At 41.2% G+C, this 11,565-nt stretch overlaps 1 protein-coding gene across 1 annotated transcript; it reads left to right on the top strand.

Annotated features, from left to right (window-relative positions):
- The first annotated feature begins 8,335 nt into the window (after positions 1-8,335).
- LOC121981682 lies at positions 8,336-11,528 on the top strand. Its single transcript, XM_042534325.1, has 3 exons — positions 8,336-8,538; positions 9,805-10,724; positions 11,163-11,528. The coding sequence occupies exons 2-3, from the start codon at positions 9,811-9,813 to the stop codon at positions 11,197-11,199; spliced, it is 951 nt and encodes a 316-aa protein (XP_042390259.1). The 5' UTR covers positions 8,336-8,538; positions 9,805-9,810; the 3' UTR covers positions 11,200-11,528.
- The last annotated feature ends 37 nt before the right edge of the window (positions 11,529-11,565 follow it).

Below are 11,565 nucleotides of genomic sequence, written 5' to 3'. Positions count from 1 at the left end.
AGGCTTGAGTATGAGAAGATAGCTTGAGGAAGGGAAGGTGGCAGTATACGTGATCCTTTTATAAGGGAAAAGAAGGTAAAGGGATTGCCTTGGAACCTGAGGCGACGTTTGGGGAATAGTGTGGCATTTATAAGAAAATGGTACAATCGGAAATCGAAAAATTTACATGCATACAGTTATGTCCCGCCCATCTTTTAGGAGGGCAAGAAATTCTGAAGATAGCGGGAAAAGGGTCATCCAGAGGGGCAAAAATCAGGTCAGACAACAACGGGACGGGGGTCTAGTCAGTCGGACTAGACCTTCCTTCGATTAGACTTGAGGGGGAGACTTGTGATACAGTGCATGATCGGGGGGTCAAGGAGATGATGTGGTTGGAAGCCAAGCCCTTGGGATAGTCAGAAGTCAAGCTCGCGTGGCGGTCAGAGGTCAAGCTCATGGGGCAGTCAAAAGTCAAGCCTACATGATGGTCAATAGTCTGGCCTACAGGGAGGTCAATAATCCGGCCTAAGTGGAAATCGAAGGGTCGGGTTATAAGAGGGTCCTGGTTAAGCGTAAGTGCTAATTCGAGGTTAAGCATACACATCGAGTGGGAACTCGGAACCAATGATACAGGTCAGGACTTATAACCTTGCGGCACAAAATGGAGACTAAAGCGTACAGGTCGGGATGTGTCAACCAAGGATACAGGTCAGGACTTATAGACTTGCGGCACAGAATGGAGACTAAAGCGTGCAAGTCGGGATGTGCCACATAAGGATACAAGTCAGGATTTATAGCCTTGCAGCACAGAATGGAGACTAAAGCGTACAGGTCGGGATGTGCCAACCAAGGATACAGGTTAGGACTTATAGCCTTGCGGCACAGAATGGAGACTAAAGCGTACAGGTCGGGATGTGCCAACCAAGGATACAGGTCAAAACTTATAGCCTTGCGACACAGAATGGAGATTAAAGCGTACAGGTCGAGATGTGCCAACCAAGGATACAGGTCAGGACTTATAGTCTTGCGGCACAGAATGGAAACTAAAACGTACAGGTCGGGATGGGCCTGTTAGAGTGTATACTGAAAGCCTAAGATTTTGTAAACATTTATTTTAAATAAAGAATCACATTTGGTCAAATTGTCTACATTTAGTTGTAGTTGTTCAATTAATTTATATTATAGATAACATAGTATGTGGTGCCACATACAGAAGATGATGTTATCAGTACCTTATAAATTATAAACAATATCTCACGACCAAAATGGAAAGGAACAAACCATTGGAAGGTCGTAGTGTAATTAGGAATTAGTTTATCTTGACTATATAATTACACTAGTACACTTAGAGTGTATTGAGTAAGACCATTAGAGGTTGTTTCTTTTATACTGACTTTATAGAGGAATAAAGACCTCAGTTATTATGAAAGTGTGTGCTCTTAATCCTAATATAATAACAAGCACATATATTTGATATTTATTTCTTTAATTTATCAATGGGTGAGATTTAGTTCGATAAATCAATAAGCCCGATAAGTTGGGGAATGATATCACTTATAGTGTGTGTTGTTGATTATAGAAAGAAACTGTGTCCTAGAAATCTAGGTTGATAATGTCCCCAAGATAAGCTCATAAGGATTGTCATGTTAAATCCTGCAGGTGGACTCAGTCCGACATGATGATAAGGTTGAGTGGTACTATTCTTGGATTGAGATATTAATTAAATGAGTTGTCAATAACTCACTTAATTAGTGGACATTCGACATCTTAAACACAGGGAGACTAACACACTCATAATAAGAAGGAGCCCAAAAATATAATTTGGGATTGGTGCGGTAGTTCAATAATAGTTCTCTAGTGGAATGAATTATTATTGATAAAATTAAGTTGTGTGTTCGGGGCGAACACTGGATGCTTAATTTTATCGGGAGACCAAAACCAATATCTCCTCTCAGTCCCTATCGTAGCCTCTTATTTATAGAGTACTATACCCACCTATACCCACCTTCGTACCAATGATGTAGGGGCCGACCAAGCTAGCTTGTGGTTCAAGCTAGGGCCGGCCAAGCCTTGGTTCATGGGTGGCCTGCCCTAGCTTGAACTCAAGCTTAGGTGGCCGACCCCCATTAAATTTAAAAGAATTTTAATTTTAAAATTTTCTTATATGAAAGATATAATTTATTGGAGAGATTAAAAATTAAAATATCTCTTTTAAAAGGATCTACAAAAGATTAAAGAAAGAGATTAGATCTCTTTCCTTATTTGTAGATTGGAAAGATATTTTATTTTTCTTCTTTATAAATTATTCACATGTAGAAAAATTAAAATTATAGAAATTTCTTTTATCAACCATGAAGGGATTTTAAAGGGAAATTTTATTTTAAAATTTTCGAAGACAAATAAGGAATTTTAATTGTTGATTGAAATTGTCTTGTTTGCTCTTATTGAGGTGGCCGGCCATGATATAATTGATTAGGAAATTTTATTTAATTTTTCTTAATTAATTGTTGTCAAGGAAAGTTAAGGAAATTTTATTGTAATTAAATTTCCTTATTTGCCAAAGCTAAGGAATATAAAAGAGGGGGTTGGGGTGCCTTCATGAGACACAACCTCTATTATTCTCTCCCTCTTTTTCCTTGGTGTTGTGGCCGGCCATCATCTCTCCCTCTCTTCCTCTTTGTGGTGGCCGAAACTCTTCCTTGCTTGGAGCTTTTTTGGCGGCCGGATACTACTTGGAGAAGAAGAAGAAGAAAGAGAGAAAGCTTGCATCCCTTGGAGCTTAGTTGGTAGAAAAAGTTCTTCATCCTTGGATTTTGGTGCTTGGCCGAAACTTGAAGGAAGAAGAAGAAGGTGCTAGGTGGTCCTCATCTTGGAAGATCGTTGCTCACACAACGTCCGAGGTTAGAAGAGGAATACGGTAGAAGATCAAGAGGTCTTTCTAAAAGGTATAACTAGTAATATTTCTTTTCCGCATCATACTAGTTATTTTTGGAAATAATACCAAATACAAGAGGCATGCGATTCTAGTATTTCGAATTTGTTTTCGATGTTGTGTTCTTTTGTTTTTCTTTTCCTTGTGATTTGATTGTTCTTTTCAGTTGACCTAAAGTTATTTAAGGAAATTAAATATTAACTTTCCTTAAAAGGCTTTGTCTAGGCGGTGGTGGTTGTTCCCATATCCAAGAAGGCCATGTGCCTCGCCATGCAGTCTTGGAAGCCAATTTTGGAAACTAATATTTAATGAAATTAATAACTTAGGTGATTTGGATCGAACGTGTTAAGTTCCGCAGGAGATCCGAGTCTAAACCTAAAAGAACAAATAGATTAAACTTTGGATCAAACGTGTTAAGTTCCGCAGGCGATCCAAGTTTAATTTAAAAGAACACATGGTAGCTAGGAAAAGGTTCAGACCTTTGTACAAAATTTTTATACAATGGAACCATTAGGTTTTCCGAGTAGCAACCAACAGGGCCAACTAATGATACAGGTCAGGACTTATAGCCTTGCGGCACAGAATGGAGACTAAAGCGTACATGTCAGGATATGCCAACCAAGGATACAGGTCAGGACTTATAGCCTTGCGACACAGAATGGAGACTAAAGCGTACAGGTGGGGATGTGCCAACCAAGGATATAGGTCAGGACTTATAGCCTTGCGGCACAGAATGGATGTAAAATACCGAAAAATAGTGAATAATGATAAGGAAAATTTTCAGAATTTTTAGAATTTTTTCTAAAATTTTTCGGAGACCGTATGGAGGAGTTTACGGGGATGAAAATTGAGCCCGGGAAAGCCTGTTTAGGCTACCCCTTTAAACGAGGAAATGTTTATTTTTATTAATTCCTTTTCTTTTTTATTTTCTATTCTCCTTCGTTTCCTTCCCCGAACTCGTGCCCGAGTCTTCTTCCCCCGCCGACTCCCTGCCCTAACTGCTCCCCCAACCGACGTCGCACGACCATTTCTTCTCCTCCTCTCCTTTATTTCTCTTCTCTACTCACTGTCGCAAGCAGTCATTCTTCATCTTCCTTGACTCCGATTGGTGCCGACTCCCTCTCTTCACCGCTGCACACCGCCGCCTTCTACTCGAGACAAGTTGCAGTGACGAGATGAGGCCGAGACCCGACCACCAGGTTCGGCACCAGTCGCCGACGTTGATGGTGGCTAGCAGTGTGCCCTAGCGCTGACCCCCTTCCTTGTGCCCTAGCCGTCAGCCACCCGAGCGCCACCCTAAGGCCGATGCCCTAGCTTCCGACTCTAGCCTCGCCATTGACCCCCTGATGCTACCATGCCCTAGATTGGAGTCATCGGCCCCCCCCCCCCCCCCCCCTTCCCTCCGTGCTGTCGCTGACCACCATGGCTGATGCCTGATCACCGCTGAGCACCATCTGAGGGACAACTTGTTGGCACCTGTTTCCTTCCATGATCCAGCCTACTGTTGTCGATCTGCACGGCTAGCAATTTCAGCAGCGCTCTCCCTGGTTGTGGGTGAATAGAGAAGGTATTTTAGTAGGGTAGTAGTATTTTGTGAAATTAGAATTTTTAACAATGATCAATTGGAGATAAATTTGGAAATTCATGATGATTGGGATATAGAATGTAGGGGTAGCAGCTTTTGCAGCTTTAGCCACGAATCCCTAGCATATTTCCGGCCGTCACACCTCTTGGCAGTTGGTCTACAGAGGAGATCTTGTGATAAGGTACGAAGATGGAAACGTGATTCTTGTTTAAGTTGAATTTGGTGGTTGTTTAGAATTGATCCGGGTTTCGGGTTAAAACTGATTTATTATAGGACTTCGATGCGAGACGAGTATCTCGACGTTAGTTTTGATCGGATTTGGATCTATTTGACGTTTCTATTGGAGGCGGGTACTTTGACTTTATGTCATTTGATATGCATAGTAATGTCTTTAACAAATAGCAATGATTGTGTTTTCTTATCTACTTCGATTGATCACTACCCGATCTGTTACATGCTTGTTTGTTTATTTGTTATGCACATCATGTTAGTACTTATCTGATTATACATGCTTATAGGGGTAGTGACACAATCATGTTATATATTATGTTCAGGACCTAGGATTTTTGATACCTTATCTGATATGTGTACCTTTGATTTGATTCATTGTCCTATGGTACACATTTTATATTTATATATGGATATTGCTATACGGTTCAGGATATTGCCATGTTTAGTGTCATGCATCATCTCGCATGATTGCATGCTATGCGATAGTCTGCTCCATTATTGTCGAGCACATCACCAGTTACATGTATCTGTACACACCACCACTCATGGGTTAGTGGTATATCAGACAAGTGTGTGACAGTTCTGCTGTTTGGCTCCGTTGGTCTGGTGACTCAGCGTGGTAGGGTTAGTGGTATATCAGACAGGTGTGTGATAGTTCTGCTGTTTGGCTCCGTTGGTCTGGTGACGCAGCGTGATAGCCGGCAGAGATTCCTCCCCGTCATCGTGTACCGGGAGATGAGAGCATTGAGCTCCCCCATTTATAATTTGGGGTAGGAGGATAGGTGTATTCCGACAGCATCCCGTCCACTCGATCACTCATCAGGAGTAGTGATGGCAGAGTGCACGGTTGTCACAGCCCTACCCACTCGGTCTCACCATTATGTGTGAGATGGCTGATTGGCGTCAAGGGTGACCATGACATTTGCATCATATGCATGATGCATTTATTGCTTGTGTTTGCTGCATTTACTTGCTGCATTTATTTGGATGCATATGATTGACATGTATACAGGATTTGTGACACTCTCGGTCTGACGACCCTGTTGTACTTATACCCTGGTCCTGGTTAGTACAGTTTTCTCTTACTTATTTCAGTTGCATTTACCTTTCTTGTATCAGGAGACTGTACGCATGATTAGTGCTGGTTGTTATTTTCTTTATTATGCATATCAGTTGTCACCCGCTAAGTTGTTGAACTCACCCCGGTGGACACTATCTTTTCAGGTACCAGGTTGTTTATGGAGTCGCTTGGAGTATCCTACCTGCCGGTCCCCACGCCACATCAGAAGATCTGTCTCCATTTTTGTTTTTTTTTGTATTTTTATATATGAATTTGTGTATTTAGCTTTGTGTTCCGGCTTTGTTCCTGGAGTGTTGTTTTGTTGTGTGGTGTAAGCCTAGCCGGCTAACAGTCTTTGTTTATAGTTGTATATGTTGTCTATTGGATTTCCGCTGTGTTTGGTTTTGGTACAGCCGAGTGGGCTGTTAGATTTATATATAACCGCGTGGTTGTATTTTTGTGGTATTAGCCGAGTAGGCTGCCTATATAACTGCGTGGTTTTGTATATATTCCAGCCGCCTGTGGCTGATGTATATTGTGTCTGTAGAAATGTTTCAGATTGTCACCCGTACAGGGGAGGTGCTGTCGAAATTTCTTCAGACAGGGACTTCCCCGGGGCATGACAATGGAGACTAAAGCGTACAGGTCGGGATGAGCCAACCAAGGATATAGGTCAGGACCTATAGCCTTGCGACACAGAATGGAGACTAAAGCGTACAGGTCGGGATATGCTTACCAAGGATACAGGTCAGGACTTATAGCCTTGCGGCACAGAATGGAGACTAAAGCGTACAGGTCGGGATGTGCCAACCAAGGATACAGGTCATGACTTATAGCCTTGCGGCACAGAATAGAGACTAAGGCGTACAGGTTGGGATGTTCCAACCAAGGATACAGATCAGGACTTATAGTCTTGCGGCACAGAATGGAGACTAAAGCGTACAGGTCGGGATGTACCAACCAAGGATACAGGTCAGGACTTATAGCCTTGCGACACAGAATGGAGACTCAAGCGTACATGTCGGGATGTGCCAACCAAGTATACAGGTCAGGACAGACAGAATCAGACTATGGCATACAAATCAAGGCAGACAATATCAGACTCTGGCAGATAGATCGGGACATCTGGAATCAGACTAAGGTGTACAAGTCGGGACATACAGAATTTGACTAAGGTGTATAGGTCAAGACAGCCTGAATCAAACCGAGGAGTATAGGTCGGGACTCAGGATAAGCGGAACCAGACGAAGGCTCACAGGTCACGACTTGAAAGGTATAAAGGTTAGGAGTTAAGAGAACACGACACGCAGGATAGGGATAGACACACAGGTATGGAGTGGGGAAGCGACAAACGCATACCAGGAAAGATCGAGGCAGGCATGCACTACACGAGAAGCAAATCAGGGAATCGTAACAACCTGTCAGGGAATAACCACTGTCTGCCAGAGAATATGCTAACGGTCTGGGGCTCACTACTAGCTGATTTCTCCTAGACCTATAGGAGGAAGCCACGTGTCATTCACCGTCAGACAAAGCCTGACATCCGACATTTTCTGACACCTGTCAGACTCCAGAAGCACCCATTGCGGTATAAAATGAGATGCTTTGTCCCTTACGGAGGTACACTCACTTGTCATTTCATACGCGTCTCTTACTTTCCGTCCTTTCTCTGTGTTTTATGGGGAAAAAATATCTGACTTGAGCGTCGGAGGGTCTGACCCGGGGACTTTTTCCCTGGTTTCTGGTCTCTAACGACTCGTGGGCTCATATGAGTGTGCGCAGGACCCTTGCTCTGTCACCACCCCCGTCATCCACTCGTGTAAGCTTTTCCGGCTGGTGCCAGATCGATCCGGCTTCTCAGCGACTTTCTGTCAACATCGACGATAACGCGACCGATCTCCATCCGACTCTACTTTCGGACGGGATCAATGACCATCATGACTTTAAGCCAAATGTTATCAGCTCATGTCTCATGGCCTTGGCCTACAAAATCTTCCATCGATGACATTCCTCTCAAGACTACTTACTCATGTGGCACCGTTGGCACCATATATTCTTCAGTTGGTGTCATTGCCTAATCCCTAGCGACATCACAGTGGCCAAATCGAAACATTTCTCTTGCATTCTTGGAATCCATCACCAACCAAAAAGCTTTATTGGTTGATAGAACTACCTATTATCTAAATGTTGTTGCTTGTTTTCTCACCTTCTTAATTAGATGTAGATGTAGCTCATGTAAGGTGGATTTTCATCGTGCATTTCTAACCTTTTAGAAAAAATATATATATATGTGATGTGTACATCATCCGAGTCATCTTTAATTAGCTTGCATCAAATAATTTGCATATATTTATTTGTCTTAATCAATTTTTCAAAGTGTTTTTGGAGTCTCATCCACGCAATTGACAGGAGAAACAAATCGTACAACTTCAATTCTCTACCACTGACACGCCATCCTTCTTAGTTCTTATGTGTACGTGACAGAGAAAAAAAAAAATAGAGGGAGAAGTGTAGAATAATTTGTAGAAGTTAGAGGGCTAAAAGTCTTATTTGTACACAAGACTATTTATGGCATCTCCTTCTTCCGATCCCATGGCGGGGCTTCCTTAATTACCCTTTTCTAGCCTTTTTCGGCACGGCAATCGGAGATATTGGGTTAGGGCTTTTGGCTTCTTTGGGAAATTGGAGGAGATTCCTTCATTGGGGTGAAGCTTGGTGAAGTGAAGCTCTCGCCTTCTTCCTTGGATTCAGGTAACTAGTGGGCTTCATTTCGATCAAGGTTTCGCCTCGGTTTGATAGCAAAGACTTGATTTTGATGATCCAGATGGAGATCGTTTACTTTGGTGGATTAGACGTTAGACTATAAAAATATTCTCCGTCTGGATGATTTATTATGACAGTTTTGTATCCTCAAGTCGGATTTGAATGCTGACAGTTTTTGTCGAATAATTTGTTGGGTGTTTAATTTGGCGTTGAATTTTTAGATGACGCGAAACCAATCTTTTCTTAGCTGAGGATTTTTCTTTGATCCTTGCAACAAGTTTGTTCAATCGTCTTTCCCTTGATGGCAACAGTAGTGGATGCTCTACTAGTTGGCAAAAAATCTTCGAAGAAGTAGCTAGAAGGATTGACTTATCGTATTAGTGCCATAAAATGGATTATTTGAGTCATAGATTATCGTGAAAAGAAGTGTTTTCAACAGCTGAAATAAAGAACATATTTGACCATACTGGTGTGTGTGTGTGTGTATAACAAGAAACTATATATTCTATAGATCCAATGGTTGTTTGTGTACGCCTTAGTTATAGAGTGACAGCTCGTTGTGCATCTTAGGGTTTGATTGCCATTGATTGTAATTTCAGACACTGGATATAGGTGTTGGGGGAATCGAGTATAACTTGAAACCATAGTTATGTGGGGCTGAGTTGTTGCAGTTTTCTTATATTGGAAGGTTAAGATATAGAACAGCACCATTTTCTGAATAAAGTGGTCAAACAGTTGTCCTTGTTTTGGAGTCTGCTCTCTGAATATTAAGGGATTTGGAGTGAAAGTGGAATAGGTCATAAGAAATCTAACAAAATTTTCGACGGTGTCTTTCTAATGGAAATTCTTAGATGCAATAATGTACGAATTTTCAGTTCTGCTGTAACCCAGTTTAAAAGACATTGTTTGTGTATCAAAGAAAAATAACTAGCATGGGCTGTACAGGGAGGAATGTATTTTGGTAATTTGGAGAAGAGAACCTTGGTCATCTTATGCTGAAAGGTGAAGAATGTAATGTAAATGCTGAATGGTAGCTAGTGATGCTTCTTGTTGTGGTTTAATCATCTTGTGCAACGTCACCATTGTCTTTTAGTTTCTTCTTCCAGAGTTCTCTTTGTTATTTATTCTCTTTTTGTTTCTCTTAACAAACGCTCTACAATAGTCAATTTCTTAAACAAGACAGTTATCCATATTTTTCCTGATTTTTTTTCTTTAAATTTGATGAACGATTATGATGGTATTTATGTTGAAAAGATTGTGATGGCGGCATGCACTTCTGAGAAGAAGACATTCAAGCAGGACTCCTACCCATTGGACTTGGAGAGCATAAAACTAGACTTCGATTTGGAGGATGTGACTTGCTCTATCTGTTTGGATTTTCCACACAATGCTGTCATGTTATTGTGCACTTCCTATGGAAAGGGGTGCAGACCATTCATGTGTGATACTGATCAGAAGCACTCAAATTGTCTGGACAGATTTAGAAGTGCATATGACTTCCCTGCTGTTGTGAAAGTCACATCATCTACAAATAGTGTTTCATTGGTAGGGGATATTTCTTCAAGCCCAAACAACCGACCACTGTGTCCACTCTGTAGGGGAGGTGTAACTGGATGGCTCATCATCAACGACGCCCGTGTCTGTTTCAATATGAAGAAACGATTTTGTGAAGAGAAATACTGCACTTTTGTTGGAAACTTTTATGAACTCCAGAAACATGTTCATCTAAAACATCCACATTCTCACCCTTCCAAGATTGATCCTGCACAGCAGCTAAACTGGGAATATCTCCAGCAGACATCAGAGATCATAGATGTATTAAGCACGATACAAGCACAAGTACCCCGTGCAGTGGTGTTGGGTGACTATGTCATTGAGTATGAAGATGCAGAAGCTACAGATGACTATGAAAGTTTTTATCGGAGCAGGGGCAACTGGTGGACCTCATGCATATCTTGTAAACCGTTTCCAAACTTTAGGTGTTTAAGAAATCGGAGGAGATCCACGGAAGCTGTACCAAGAAGCAGTCATGGATCAAGTCCTTATGGTTTATATCATGGAGATTCCTTGAGATCTGTTGATATTGTAGAGTATAGATTTGGTGAAGCCGATGATGGATTTGCAAGACCAGCAGTCAATGCCCCGGCATCACTGGTTATTCCTGCTCACCACAGGTTGGACTTGTTCATTTGGCTTGTGCTATTTCGAGAATGTCATTGATAATCTTAGTTTAATATTGTTATGTTCCCATCTTCTTGGGGAGGAAAGAGAAATTCAATTCTGGGAATACCCTGCCAAACAACTTTAAAGGTTTGCATATTAATCAGAATTATGCATAGCATTCATAAACATTTCTAAACGCAAACAAGAACAATTAGACTAGTCACCTCATCCATGGAAGAATAGTATTCGCTCCTTTCTCTAATGTTCTACGGTGAACAAATGGTGACCGCCAGTTGCACAATAAAATTTGATTACTCGTAGACTTTTATTTATTGCTTATCATCAATACAGTATTATAGTACATGAAACAATGAATCAATTTCAGATTGTGTAAATCTTAATCTCTCAATTTATCAATTACCAAAATGTTTCTCTCAAAATTTGGACAGATACGGTAGACACGGATCACGCATCTATGATCATTGAGCATCAGGAATGTGCAGCAGTAGCAGCAGAACATCTATCCTTCTGCATGATATATACCATTTGCAGTAGATCTGAATTCTTTCTTGCTGGTATATATTTCTCGTCCTCTACATTCTTCTGTGAATATAATGGTTATAGCAAATGACATTCTTCCCGGTGAATACTTGTGGTTCCCTCTCGTAGATAAAGGTCATTATAAAGGATTGTACAACGTGATTGTGGATAACAATTATGTAGATAAGGTTTTTTTTTCCACTTCTGTTTATATTTGTCAAGTCTTGACAATGACATTCAAAAGCAAATATATAAACTGGCCTTCTGTTTGTGAATTTTTTAAGTTCGCATTGTTTTCCGTGTTCCTAAATT

Source organism: Zingiber officinale, chromosome 5A, assembly GCF_018446385.1.
Source record: "Zingiber officinale cultivar Zhangliang chromosome 5A, Zo_v1.1, whole genome shotgun sequence".
In the NCBI taxonomy this organism is placed as follows: domain Eukaryota; kingdom Viridiplantae; phylum Streptophyta; class Magnoliopsida; order Zingiberales; family Zingiberaceae; genus Zingiber; species Zingiber officinale.
This window is presented reverse-complemented; position numbering and strand designations above follow the sequence as displayed.

Coding starts and splice junctions, on each gene's coding strand:
- LOC121981682 (XM_042534325.1), top strand. CDS start 9,811: ATGGCGGCATGCACTTCTGAGAAGAAGACATTCAAGCAGGACTCCTAC. Junction 10,725..11,162: donor GTTATTCCTGCTCACCACAG/GTTGGACTTGTT, acceptor AAATTTGGACAG/ATACGGTAGACACGGATCAC.